Source organism: Fusarium sambucinum, chromosome IV (genome assembly GCF_050947815.1).
Source record: "Fusarium sambucinum isolate potato_lamoka chromosome IV, whole genome shotgun sequence".
Lineage (NCBI taxonomy): Eukaryota > Fungi > Ascomycota > Sordariomycetes > Hypocreales > Nectriaceae > Fusarium > Fusarium sambucinum.
In genome coordinates, this window is record NC_139291.1 from 2,272,432 (window position 1) to 2,285,633 (window position 13,202).

The following is a 13,202-nucleotide window of genomic DNA, read 5'->3' on the forward strand; positions in this document are numbered from 1 at the left end:
GTTGGCTGTGGCTATGAGCTTTTCGACTTGAACAAAACTCAGAGGTCATCCTCGATCCATGAGCCTCTTTTCTTCCTTTTATTTTCAGATTTAACAATAACCACTTTTCTTTTCTATCTTATATCACTTGTCAACGTTTCAAGTGGGACTGGGCTAGACTGGATTGGCTTGACTCGACTACCAACTCTACTTGGCTCATGGTTGTCAATCTTCACGCGCGCCTTTCGATCGACTTGGACTGACATCTCTGTTTCACATCAGCACTTATCCTTGTGCAGCATGGCCGGCATCGATGAGATGGAGCAGTTCGTCAACTGGGACAAGGCTATCGACGCCTTTCAGCAACCCCAGGATGGCAATGCTCTGGCTGGTCTGACAGACGATGACAACGAGAACATTGACCTTGTTCTCGCAAACGTCAGCGAGGATGACTTTAGTTTTTGCGCTCTTCAGCACTTCTCGGACAACAACTTCCATGTGCCAGACATGCCTACCCAATCAATGGACTTCATGACGACTGCCGATGACATTTCCAATCAGTTCCAGTGGGATACACCTCCATCCCCGTGTATCAACTGCTCCATGGCTGGCTTCTCTTGTAAAAAGATCCGAGAGGGTATGTATAAGGACTATTGTACCACCTGTGTGGCCTTGAAGGTCGACTGCAGTTTCGCCGTTGCCCCAAAGTCCATCAACCCTTCAGCAGCGTCCTTCAACATCGACCCTTTCCTGTCATCAGGACCTGAGATACCCAGCACATTGCAAGAGGATGCTCAAGACGACTCTTGCCAATCCTCCCGCAATGCTTCTCGTAACGCCTCTGTTTCTGATCTAGCCAACATGGGAGAGGCGTTCAGCAACAAGGCAGCAGCTCCTCCTAAAATTGGAGCACGGTTTTCTCGAGAGTCTGTCCGCATTCTCAAAAATTGGCTATCGACACACAACCGTCACCCGTACCCTAGCGACGAGGAAAAAGAGATGCTGCAGCGCCAAACCGGCCTGAATAAGGTACAGATCACCAACTGGCTTGCAAATGCACGCCGGCGAGGCAAGGTTCAGCCTCCTCGTTCGACATCACCCCACTACACCAGCTCATGGTCAGGTCCAATGGATATTCCTCAACGCCGAGGAACACCAGCTCTTGAAGCCATGAATCCACTGCAGCGTTGGGAGCACTCTCCTCCTGAGAACGAACCTGCTTCCGTCAGTGCCATTGCTCGTGCCGTTACAGCATCGTCTTCCGGCTTGTCATCTGGAATCGACAGCCCCTTCAGCTTGAGCTACGCGGACGATGGCTCGGGTAAATCCATCTGCAACCAGTCATCGATTAGCAGCTTGGGAACATCTCACTCCAGCAATGGTTCTCTTGGATCGGCCTATTCACACGGATCTCGTAACTCATGGGGATCATTTAGCTCAGCTCCGTTCAACAGCCATGGCCGTCGACGTCGTCGCCGAAGGGCTTCAGCAAAAACAGGAAAAGACAAGACGAGCCTCATGGCCCCCCTCAAGACTTTCCAATGTACATTCTGTACAGAGACGTTTAGGACCAAGCATGACTGGCAGCGACATGAAAAGTCATTGCACTTGTCCCTTGAGCGGTGGGTGTGTACTCCCCACAGCCCAAAGGCCGTCAATCCCGATACTGGTATCCTGTCTTGCGTCTTCTGCGGTGACGCTAACCCAGACGATGCCCATATCGAAAGTCACAACCATTCAGCCTGTCAAGAGCGCACACCTGCCGAACGAACTTTTTACCGGAAAGATCACCTTAACCAACACTTGCGTTTGGTTCATAATATTAAGTTTCAGGACTGGTCTATGAAGTCGTGGAAGGTGGCTACGCCAGAGATTCGGTCGCGGTGCGGTTTCTGTGGTATCGTGATGGATACATGGACTATTCGTGTCGACCACTTGGCGGAGCATTTCAAGACGGGTTATTCCATGGCTGACTGGAAGGGTGACTGGGGTTTTGATAATCCAGTACTCGAAATGGTCGAGAACTCTATGCCTCCATGTATGAGACCTCTGCAGTATCCTGTAGACAAGTTGCCAACATCTAACTTTTGAAATAGATCTTATTCACTATGAACGCACATCCCCGTTACCATACGTAGCCAATCACTCCCCGCCAGAATCACCTCGCAATGCCTACGAGCTGATTAAGCTGGAAATGGCTTTCTTCACACGGAACTACCAGGACCAACACGGACGACTGCCCAACGACGAAGAGATGATGGTTGAAGGTTGTCGTATTATTTACGCCAGCGAACTGTTGTCTTTACAAGGCATTGCGACGCGCCCATCTTGGCTTCGTGATATCATCATGAGCTCCGAGACACTGCAACAAAAGGCAAGATTCGGTCCCTTGCGTGGCGCTGCGGAAAACAGGCTGGCATCACTGAAAATTAACGGCAAGGACAACTTGTTCGAGGAGTGCCCCATGGAGGTACAACTGCATGAGTTTGTTAAGGCCAAGAGACTACTGGGCTTAACAGCAATGGATGATGAGCTTCAGGATGAGGCTTGTCGCATTGTTGGACGAGTAGAGGAAGTATCGACACACCCATCGGAAGCCATTGCCAACTGGCTTATCCGACTCGCGACATCATCTACTAACTGGCTTGCCGCTTTCCGTCGACGTGCACACTTGCCACGAAGCGAAGACGTGGTGGATCATATTTGCCGATCAAAGGACCCTTCATCGATCGACTCGACTATACACAGTTACTCACGTCTCGAACGTGAACTAAAGGATTATCTTATTCTACAGCGTTCCATGGGGATTGAACCCACGGACGACGACCTTCAACGACAAGCTCGTATCATTATCTATGAATTCGATGACGGTTGGAACCAAACCGCAGCCGATAATGCCTCTTGGCTGGAGGGTTTCAAGAACCGTCACCCCGTAACAAGCGACAGCTCACCCGCCTTTTCTCTCCAGGATAGCACCAAGTCGACGGTCAGTGGGACCGCTGTTACCGATGCCACGACCTTGTTCAGCAGTGAATGCCCCGTACTCATGGGATGTGACGACATGTTCGATATGGGCAGTGGTAACAACTGCCCTGGACCTTACTTCCTCAACGATGCCAACTGTTATAGGCGATTGGCCAAAGAGTTGAAACGATGGGTTGCTGGTACAATGTCGGTGAACAATCCCAATCGCCATGTGCCGAGCGATGAAGAACTCCAGCACCAGGCCCGCTGGATTCTTTACGACGAGTAAGTTTACTGAGCCCACTCATGAGGTTGCATCATGAACTAACAATACCCCAGTGATGATCCCTGGAACCAGACTGCTGCAGATAACGCCGAATGGCTACAGAGGTTCAAGCGCGATGCTGGTGTTCTCAAGACGGATGGTCCTGGCCTCCCGATGAGCGACGGCTGGGCACTCGAGTCAGGTGGTTCTGGATTTGCGCCACCGTATGCCTGCCCCAAGGCATCACTCGATCCTTTCCCTGCGGATGTCCAAGTGTCCATGGGCCAAGGCGCCAAGTCCCTCCCAGCAGCTATTGCAAACAGCTATCTCGAGAAGCTCACGTCGCAGGCGGCGCGACCGGCCGAAATTTTCTGCTCTCGCGAATTGGAGCGTGGTCTCGTCAGCTATGTTGAAGACCATGTCGCCTGCAAAGGAACCATGCCTTCGGATGCCATGCTGCAAACGCGGGCTCGACGTATTCTTGATTCCAATACCACTCCTGCGGACGACATCGACTTGCTGAACAAGTTCAAGGACATGGTGGCCAAGAAGGTCTCTCAAGTTGCGACTATACCTGCCATGCCCAGCAACGTTGACATCAACCTTTCAGATGAGGACGTTAACAATATTTTGCAAGACATGGATTTCGAATTTGACGCTCAAGACTTTGGGGGCGTTACTATGGAAGGGCTGCAAGACACAGGCGGCGTGAGCCTGGATTTGATGGGATTCAAAAACTAGGGACCGCTATACACTATTAGAGAGTGTATGGATTGATGATAATGATCAGATAATTACAAGGAAACGGGGCGTTGGGGTTTGTTGATACTGTAGAGAAGGGCTGATAAAGGGCTCACTGGATACATTCAAATGAAAAGAATGATTGTTATGGAATCTCATTGCTGTTGATGACTGAAACCTGGTGATAACAATGACTATTGTTCTGGACGGCCATACGCGAGACAATGTCTCAGTCCAAGGCCTAGAACAGAACATGGAAGCAGCCCATTCAAATGGTTTACGTTTGCATGCGGATGGTGGAGGTGCGACTACCGTTAGGTTATGGGGCGATGCTTTCCGAAGACGGAATTAGGCTTGACTCTGACGTTGGCTTTACCTGCCTGTACCTTAAACCAGCCAATCTAATACTATTCTGAGTAAGGTACGAGGCAGCGAGCGACGCTCAGATAATGGAGTGCAGTCAGTCAAGCAGAGGTAAAAGTTGGAAGTAAGGAACGGAAGAAATTCCAATCATTCCACCTACTTTTCATCCTCAAACAACCACAATCAAGCCTCAGTCTCAGTCTCAGTCTCAGTCTCAGCCGTCGATACCGAAATGTCGGAAGCTACACATGCTACCCTATGAAGTATCATCAAAAGAGACTTTGTCTTGTCGAGAGACGACCAGTTCAGGTGACGCCTGAGTGAGGTAATCAATCACGGCAGAGTCAGCCAAGCCCGTCACTTATATCTCATCTTCCAGTCTCCCGTCTCTTGTCTCACCACCGAACGACACAACTCAATGCCGACTTATCTATGCCACGGATTTCGATGGCACCGCCGCGATATCCGCATTTTCGTCATACTGAATGATCTTGAAGACGCGGCTCCAAATTGGATTCTTGCACCTGCTTCTTCGTATTGCATCCTCGATCAGTTACACGCTCAGTTTGATTTCCTGCCCGAGCTCACCCCGCCGACCACACCGACACAAGCCAGTGTCAGCAATGCGAAAAACGCCAAACCAAAACCAAAACCTGATCATGTGGATGATGACCACGATCTCCCCAAATCACGTGTACCCGACGCCGAAGATGCTGTTCTCATGCACTCTTGGTCCCCAGTCAAGCTGTTGGAGGAGTTTGACGTGGACGAGATGACAATGGCATGTAGACCATATGCCTATGTGGCTGACTATGTGGCGAGAATTGATCTGAGCGTAGATGTCGCAGGTGAGATGGCCAGGTACTACGAAAGAATGGCAGGCGACGATGGCTGGATCATTAAATTGAGGGATCAGTTGCAGAAAGGGGAGCCGGTGAAATGGTACATTATCGTCTGTGGTGACGAGGTGAGAGAAGTCCCTGGCAAAAGTGACGAAGAAGAACACGAGGTTGGATATGAGCAGTTGAGAGAAAGAGCACAACATATGGCACGGGCCAGGAGGACGAGAGAAATCATGGATGGGTCTTCCAACTCACCATCTGAATACGAGGATGACGGCGACCAAGACGAAGACGACGCGCTTACTGTATTGGAAGGCATACTAGATCACTCCGAAGGTGCTACTACCCCAAGGCCTCTTTCACTAGAACTGCCCGATATCCATATACCACTCCAGCCTCGACTTGACCCGGCCAGAGCATCAGTCTTGACTACCTCAACAGTCTGGTCCCAGGATCAGTCACCCAACGAAACGGCAGACACAGATACTCCAGACATTGACAAACCACTTTTACCCAGCGAGCTCGATCCTAATAGAACGTCCATGTCTACAGCATACTCAATTTGGTCTCGAAAAGAAACTCCGGATACGCGGCTACGACAATCTGAGATTACGCAGTATTCGACTTCTACGGCATCAGGACTGCATTCTGAAAATGGGCGCACTCATCTTGAACCAGAAGGGTTTGCCAAGACGCAGCCACCAGCGCAAAAATTTGTAAGGGAAGAGACTCCAGATGTCGTGCGGCCTCTCAAGCCTGCAGAACTTGTCTCATCAAGGACTTCGACGCCGCCAACGCCCAAGGCTTCAGAGAGACAACTACCAGCTCCGAGCTTATACAGACCTGAGAGCTTCGTCCCACCTTTCTCGCCACCTTTGCCATCTTCAGAGATCTTTCCAGATGAAACCCATAAACCAACGGTTCCCGACCAAACCGAGGCTACAAACCCGACGGAGCCTTCATGGCCGTTGTCGTCCGACTCACCTCTAGGATCGTCAGGGTCTAGTACATATCGTAACGAAGAGAATTCTTTCCCACTAGTATCATCGCCGCCACATTCTAGGAATTCACCTGCAGCTACATTTTACTTACCTAAAGAAATCACACCCCCTAGAATACCATCGCCGGCATCAAAGCACCCTCCGCAGCCGCAGTTTCCAGGACCTACAATGTCTAGGTTCCAGGAAAGCGTACCGCAAGCTTCACCGTTACTGGTTACGCCGGATCCTAAACGCATAGAAAAACCAAGTTCCGGTGTCTTGTACCAAGCCGGAGAGTCTGTCCCTAAAAAGCAACCACCGTCGTCGTTGCCTAGGTCCAGAGTTGTGCGTGCTCCCCCACCACTAAATATCAACACGACAAACTCGATCAAGCGCTCGACTTCAAGTCCTGTGAAGAATATCACGCCACCGACATCAGCTCAGCGAGAGACATCTGATCTCAACATGAAGACACCCCCCATAACTCCTAGAACTCCCAAAGCGCCTACAGGGCAGCCACTCACACAGGCTTCACCAAAGTCACGAATACCGAGAAACGGACCAAAGAATATACGACTGTCAACCCTACCGCTTCCACCTGAACCGGCAGTGAAGAGTCCTGTTCGTCCTCCTACGCCGCCAAAGCCAAAGCCTCGCCTTCCGCAGAAAGAGGTGTCGCAGAGAAGACCACAAACAGCACCAGAAGAGGGAACGCTGTTGAGACCCAACGGGGCAGGGTTTTCGAGGCCACTCCAATATGACGCCCCCAGATCTATGCAGAAACCAGGAGGCGAAGGAGTGATACTGGGGCCAAAACCAACACCAACAACAATACCAACAGTCCCTGCGGGCTACAGTCGGGGTGCTACTGCACATGTAAATGCGCCGCTCGACTCAGCAACACAGGCGAGAATGAGAGCGCAACCGCCTCCAAACCCAGCACAGATTCGACAGCCTATTGTGTCTACTCAAAATACTGATGGGTATACACTTGAAGGAGGAAAGCATCACAAACATCACGTTGCTCGAAGCCATTCGGTTGCTGACGGGTTTAAGAGGCTTTTCAGGAGACCATCTCTTGCCAAAGGATCCCACCATTGAATGGAGACAGTTGTTGAAGCATGCTGCGACGGAGTTTGGAGTTTGAAATTCAGAGTCACGGTTTTTTTTTTTTTTTTTGGGTGTTATAGAAACCTTTAAATGGCATTATGACGGTATTGTGGCCGGGCAGGTTACCATTTCCATAGGTACGTAGGAATATCGTTGCAGGGATGGATACCCGGTAAGGTTATGGGGCTTCATAACTTTTAATGTTTTATGATGGAGTCATGATAGAAACCGAAATTGCCATTGACATGTATAGTACTTATTTTGCCAAATACGATATGTACTCTGTAATACACTTTAAATCATTTTGTACAAACATCGCTCTCATCATAGCATAAAAGTTTGAGGGCTAATGAAACCCCTATGTAAGGAGTTGGCCTACGTCACGTGTAAGCAAGACAGCTTGATTCAATCGCATTGATCCTTTTACATCTATCTGTTCCTCATCTCGTCCAATTGATTCCGCTTGTATCAAGCGAGAATGCAACCCAGGACATATATTGAACGGCGTCTTTAATGACCTTCAATTAACCTCAGAACTACTCTGACAACCGTCTCTTCCAGTACCGAGTCCAAGATATCTCACCCCGCGTCGTCCCCGTATTCATCCCTATAAACGACAAACGTTGAGTTTCACCTCAGCGTCCAGATGGTCCATCCAAGACCCGAACCTGGGCCCAGCGCCCCGACCGAGACGTTTGCACAGACGAGCATTGAGCTCACGCTCGACGACAGTGACGAGGAAGATCTCCGTTCGATCGTTGGTAGTGGGAGCGATGTATACGAGCTGCATGACAGGGACACAAGCAGAGATCGAAATGGCAGTGCGATATGGGATGCCGAAGCTGGCGATGACGAAGATGCGGACCGTCCTCTCGTGGCAGGCCGTCCACGAAGTCCTGGGTCCGTGGCGAGCTTCCAATTATATACTCCAGACGAGGAACTGGCGGTCCGGCGGAAGTTTGACCGTAAACTTGTTTTGTTCGTAGCTCTGCTCTATATGCTGAGCTTTGTCGATCGGTCGAGTACGAACTGGGTGCCCTTTCCATACGGACACAAAAACTGACAAAAATATGTAGATATTGGTAATGCTCGAATAGCAGGCATGGATGAAGACCTCCAGTCCGACCCGCCCCGTGACGAATGGTATGAGTGGGCTTTGACGGCTTTCTACATCAGTTACATCGCCTTTGAATGGATGTCGCTGCTGTGGAAGATCATTCCTGCGCATATTTTTGTATCCATGGTAGTCCTGACCTGGGGTCTTATGGCATCTCTTCAGGCTGTCGCTACGTCGTACCCCATGCTTATTGCTTTTCGCGTTATATTGGGCATCGGTGAAGCAGGTTTTACTGGTATTCCGTTTTACTTGAGCTTCTTCTTCAAACGGGAGGAGCTTGCATTCCGGACCGCTATTTTTATATCTGGTGCGTCACAGTCTTTCCTGTATAACTACAGGTTTAGATACATTGTCGAGCCTGCGACTAACTATAACAGCTGCACCTCTGGCCACGACGTTTGCTTCCACCCTCGCCTGGCTCATTGTCAAGTTTGCCTCGCTTAGTCCTATCGCTCCCTGGCGTCTTCTCTTCATCATCGAGGGTTTCCCATCTGTCATCGCCTCTGTAGTCGCATGGAACGTCATCCCAGACTCACCCCAAACCGCCTCCTATCTAACCAAGCGCGAAAAGAAGGTTGCTCGTTTGCGTCTGCGCAGCGAACAAGGTGCATCTACGTCTACAAGCTCCGAGTCTTCGTCCGGTCTCAAGGGCCGCGATGTTCTGGCCATCTTCCGTGATCCCGTCGCTTGGATCACTGCCACCATGTTCTTCCTCACCAACATGGCTTATTCGTCCCTCCCCGTCTTCCTCCCCAAGATCCTCACTGAAATGGGCCACGATACCCACACCTCCCAGGCCCTCAGCGCTCCTCCTTATTTAGCCGCTTTTGTTATCGTTCTTTTCACAGCTCACATGTCTGATCGTTTGCGAACCCGCACCATCCCTCTCATATTTCATGCTCTCGCATCCTCCAGCGGCTATGCCATACTCGCTCTGGCTAAACCCCTAAACTTACCTAACTTCATACGATATATGGCCGTTTATCCTGCCGCGATAGGCTTCTTTAATGTCGTCACTCTCATCATCACATGGAGCATTAACAACCAGTCCAGTCAGAGCCGCCAAGGAGGTGGATTTGCCCTCCTTCAGCTCGTCGGTCAGTGCGGCCCGCTCGTCGGCACCAGGCTGTACCCAGATCGTGATGCTCCTTATTATGCGCCAGGAATGAGCACTTGCGCAGCGGCGATGCTCGGCGTTTCCATGCTAGCTTATGCTCTTCGCTTTTACCTGAAGTATCAGAACCGTAAGTTCGACCGGGCTGATAGCGAGCATTTCGAGGGAGGTGACGATGTAGAGGAAGAAGGCCTCGTCGGTTCCGGGAGGCGAAAACCGATCGGTGTCTCCTTTCGATATATGTTATAAATAATTGTAATTCCTTCCTGTTCATATGTGAGCCAGTTTCGTACGGATTCATACAGCGACACAAGCTCAGTGTAATAGAAAGTCTCAATTAGTGAATTTGTAATTCCTGCTCCTTACTAACTTGCTGATAACAAACTTTTCTGCCTTCACCTGCTTCTCCGTTCCGAAAGCTGCGTTGTTATTGTATCATCACTAGTCTATTTCCCAAAGTGCATCCATTCGGGAGCTTGATACTTTTCGACGCCAGCCTTCCACCAGGCCTTAGGTCCACGCATGGTCTTTTCTATCGAAAATGTTGCGAATCCTTTCTCATGCTTGGCTTTGATTGCTTCACCAGGCTTGAGTCTACGTCGCAATTCTTTCCAAACCGAATATTGTTTCTTTTGGTCTTTATGTTGCTGCTTGATATTCTCACGAGCTTGGCGAAGTTTATCGCAGCTGCTGCGGCAAATGTTGTTTGCGAGCTTCTTAACTTCAACACGGGATCGCTTCACGCTGGCAGAAATGCTTCGAAGAGAGATGCCGGACGCTTTTCTTTTCCTAGACGTGATGATACGGGGTAGCTTCACTGATGGGCTAGGACTTTCTGAGTGGAACGTGTCTGTCAGGTTGCCGAATCCCGTATGGGCTGCCACTCTTCTCAGTGGTCGCATCTCGAGGCTCCCGATAGAGCCTTTTTTGAGAAACTCGTCCTCGTGGCTGGCCTCACTATTATGCGGAGCCAGAGTTTTCAATGCCAGATCTTCAGAGCTCGACGAGATTTCAAACCGGTGATATGAGGGTGTCGGCAAGCGTTGTAGCTTTCCGATAGCTGCTGCGGCATCTGTCAATGTCTTGTAAGTGCTCCCTTGACTTACGGTCCTGGAAGCGCCAAATGAGCTAGATGATGACCGGAGGCCAGATAAACGATCGTTTGTGTGGCTGTATCTCGTCAGGTCACCAAGATTCGACAAGACGATGTGGGAATCGGGTGGTGAAGGCAAATCTGGGGACCCGATAACGTCTTCAGGATAAGAAGAAGATGTGCTTCTTGCACCTTCTTGGCCAGACTTGTGCTTGGGCTCGGGTATAAGCAGAGGCTCTGGGGATGGCGTTTGAGATCGAAGATCCCTGATGCCTTCTTTTACCATTTGCAGAAGAGAAACCTGGTCTGTGCCGACTGGAGATGATGACTGTTTGGTGATTTGTTCTGTAGAGAGTTCGTCTGGCTCTGCTTTCTCACCATATCGATCATAATGAAGACCCGGCATAAGTGTGCCATTTTGAAGAAAGGGTTGATGACTGATAGTCCTCGGCTTTAGTTGCATTATATCCGCATCGATCCCAGAGGCAGGAAGTGGGATTTTTGATGTAACATCTCGCTAAGATGTTTCGGGCCTGATGTTCTCAAAACACCCGGCATTCTGTCGTGGGGCTGGTTCTCGCTTCTTGACTCTGAGGTCACTCTTTCGGGGGTTTAAGACTGTCTGGTTGTCATATGAGCGGTCGGCAGCTTTGGTAGGGAACGTGGAAGGACGCGAGCGGATGGGTAGAGTGAAGTTAAGATTCATGATGAGGCGGATACTTGTTATTATTTTGACGCCAAAAAGAAACTAAATGTTGATGGCTTATCAAGACTGATGGATGAACGGGGAGTAAGAGAAATGAAGTTGGAGATGTAAGAAGCAGAATCGATAGAATTGGAATATCTTAACCTTGAAGTTAACTGCCTTGAAAGGGAGGAGGCATGAGAGGCAGGTGCGAACAAGTTTCTGCAGGCAGGGTTGCTCTTTCTTCTTCAGAAACGCACAACTTCATCCCGGCTCCCATACTTTTTTTGTACCTAAACAGCAAAAAAGATGATATTGGAATATCCATACTGTTAATCAACAGATGTTGTCAAATAGCAAAAAGACGAATCAGGAGGCGTTGGGATTGCTCCCGCCAGGGCTTGAACCTGAGACCTTCGCATCACTGAATATTCAGATTGAAGTATTAGTACGACGCTCTAACCAACTGAGCTACGGAAGCCAACCAATTCGATAGAAGCTAAAGCTGCCTCTCCGCTATACAGACTCTGCTGTGAGCTGAAGCATAAAAACATTTGGGAAGTCGAACGATGTATAAACTTGATTGATGATAACTAATTAATTCTTGGTAAGTAATGAATGGCCTGGCTATAATCTACTATTGTTCCTCCCCCCATAACCTCGTACCCATTCAACGCCAACTGAGAAATGATACAACTTCACCCAGCACCGAATCAACCTGTGAATTGGCATCCCTCTCACTCTAGAATCACTTGGGATCTCGTACACAGTTAGTGCACTTGGCGCAAGTGAAATGAGTTACCACATGTCCCAGACTATCAGTTCCTGAAGGTGCTTTCTCATGGAGAAGATGGGCCGAACCCTTCTCAATTTCTGGCCAGGCAAAGATGTTGAGGGGAACGCATCGGTTCTTGAATCTGTCAGATAGTTGCTTGTTAGTTATCTCAAAAGCCACCCATTAAGCTTGCAAGGAAGAAACACTCACGTAGCGAGACGGCAGATGATCTCAGGCTCAGAAAAGATAGAACCAACATGGTTCTGGAGCTTGCCGTTCAGCTCAGTGCAAGTGTACTCGAGCTCCGGCTGGTACTCAAAGCATGGAGGTCCCCAATTCTCACCGCGACAGAAGTAGACCTGCAAATTTGTTAATTGCCGCAGATGAATCAATGGTAACATGGTCATACCGATGCAGGCTTTCGATCTCCATCACTGTTCTCTTGGGGTGTAGTGCCAAGACGAGACTTGATGACTTTGGGTTCAATAGGCTTATAGTTGGGTGCGCCTCTTTCTGAGAGAGGAGAAGACCACATGTCAACAGAAGCAGAAAGGCCCTGAGAGACAAAGAATGTCAGAAGAGCAAAAGCAAGCGAGGACTTCATATTGAAGGTTGAACTGTAGTAGGATGAGTTGGTGAAGTAGATTCGATAGCCAGTGTTGTAATGCCGTTGAGCTTGTATAATAGAATGACCTTGGATGGCAGTGGCTTCAGCCTTCTTATATTAACTTTCGGCACACCCATCACTGTTTAGAAATAAGAATAAAGATAGAGAGAAGGAACTAGGTATGACGCGGAGACCCTCGTGATGAAAATAGCTAATGCGATGCTACTGCATCTATTGCCGTAAAGTCAATGGTGTCGCGTCAGCTCTGGCCAGTCGCAGACGTATCCACCATTGTGATGCTATGGCTCGTTGATCCATAGATGTACCCATTGATTCAGCGTCTCGTCAGCATACTCAGCTTCCCCATAGAAACTAACTCAAAACTGCGGTAGGTTGATGCGGTCATGCCCGTAATTCGATCTCGGCCCATCGGGGCGTTCAATACAATGCTGTCAACCTGCAGATGGGCTTACATCATGTAAACAAACGGTATTACCGGCCTAGGGCGCTCACTGGTGTAACTCTCGTGTCTGCTAGGCAACCGTTTATCTGGGAGAGAAATGCGCA

General features: G+C 49.4%; 6 protein-coding genes across 6 annotated transcripts; 3 read left to right on the plus strand and 3 right to left on the minus strand.

The window, feature by feature from the left end:
- Positions 1-279: 279 nt before the first annotated feature.
- On the plus strand, positions 280-3,949 carry FSST1_000776 (uncharacterized protein; the record flags this gene model as incomplete). The annotated part of the gene is made up of 3 exons (XM_083234256.1): positions 280-2,017; positions 2,076-3,228; positions 3,283-3,949. 3 exons carry the CDS (start codon positions 280-282, stop codon positions 3,947-3,949), a joined length of 3,558 nt encoding a protein of 1,185 aa, XP_083090958.1.
- Positions 3,950-4,730: 781 nt separating this feature from the next.
- FSST1_000777 (uncharacterized protein) lies at positions 4,731-7,235 on the plus strand (the record flags this gene model as incomplete). The annotated part of the gene is made up of 1 exon (XM_083234266.1): positions 4,731-7,235. The coding sequence occupies one exon, from the start codon at positions 4,731-4,733 to the stop codon at positions 7,233-7,235; it is 2,505 nt and encodes an 834-aa protein (XP_083090959.1).
- A 655-nt stretch (positions 7,236-7,890) lies between these two features.
- On the plus strand, positions 7,891-9,724 carry FSST1_000778 (major facilitator superfamily domain-containing protein; the record flags this gene model as incomplete). Its single annotated transcript, XM_083234277.1, has 3 exons — positions 7,891-8,266; positions 8,321-8,668; positions 8,739-9,724. 3 exons carry the CDS (start codon positions 7,891-7,893, stop codon positions 9,722-9,724), a joined length of 1,710 nt encoding a protein of 569 aa, XP_083090960.1.
- Positions 9,725-9,921: 197 nt separating this feature from the next.
- Positions 9,922-10,974, minus strand: FSST1_000779 (uncharacterized protein; the record flags this gene model as incomplete). Its single annotated transcript, XM_083234288.1, has 1 exon — positions 9,922-10,974. One exon carries the CDS (start codon positions 10,972-10,974, stop codon positions 9,922-9,924), a length of 1,053 nt encoding a protein of 350 aa, XP_083090961.1.
- Positions 10,975-11,085: 111 nt separating this feature from the next.
- FSST1_000780 (uncharacterized protein) lies at positions 11,086-11,274 on the minus strand (the record flags this gene model as incomplete). The annotated part of the gene is made up of 1 exon (XM_083223822.1): positions 11,086-11,274. One exon carries the CDS (start codon positions 11,272-11,274, stop codon positions 11,086-11,088), a length of 189 nt encoding a protein of 62 aa, XP_083090962.1.
- A 727-nt stretch (positions 11,275-12,001) lies between these two features.
- Positions 12,002-12,632, minus strand: FSST1_000781 (uncharacterized protein; the record flags this gene model as incomplete). Its single annotated transcript, XM_083234299.1, has 3 exons — positions 12,002-12,170; positions 12,239-12,387; positions 12,438-12,632. 3 exons carry the CDS (start codon positions 12,630-12,632, stop codon positions 12,002-12,004), a joined length of 513 nt encoding a protein of 170 aa, XP_083090963.1.
- Positions 12,633-13,202: the final 570 nt, after the last annotated feature.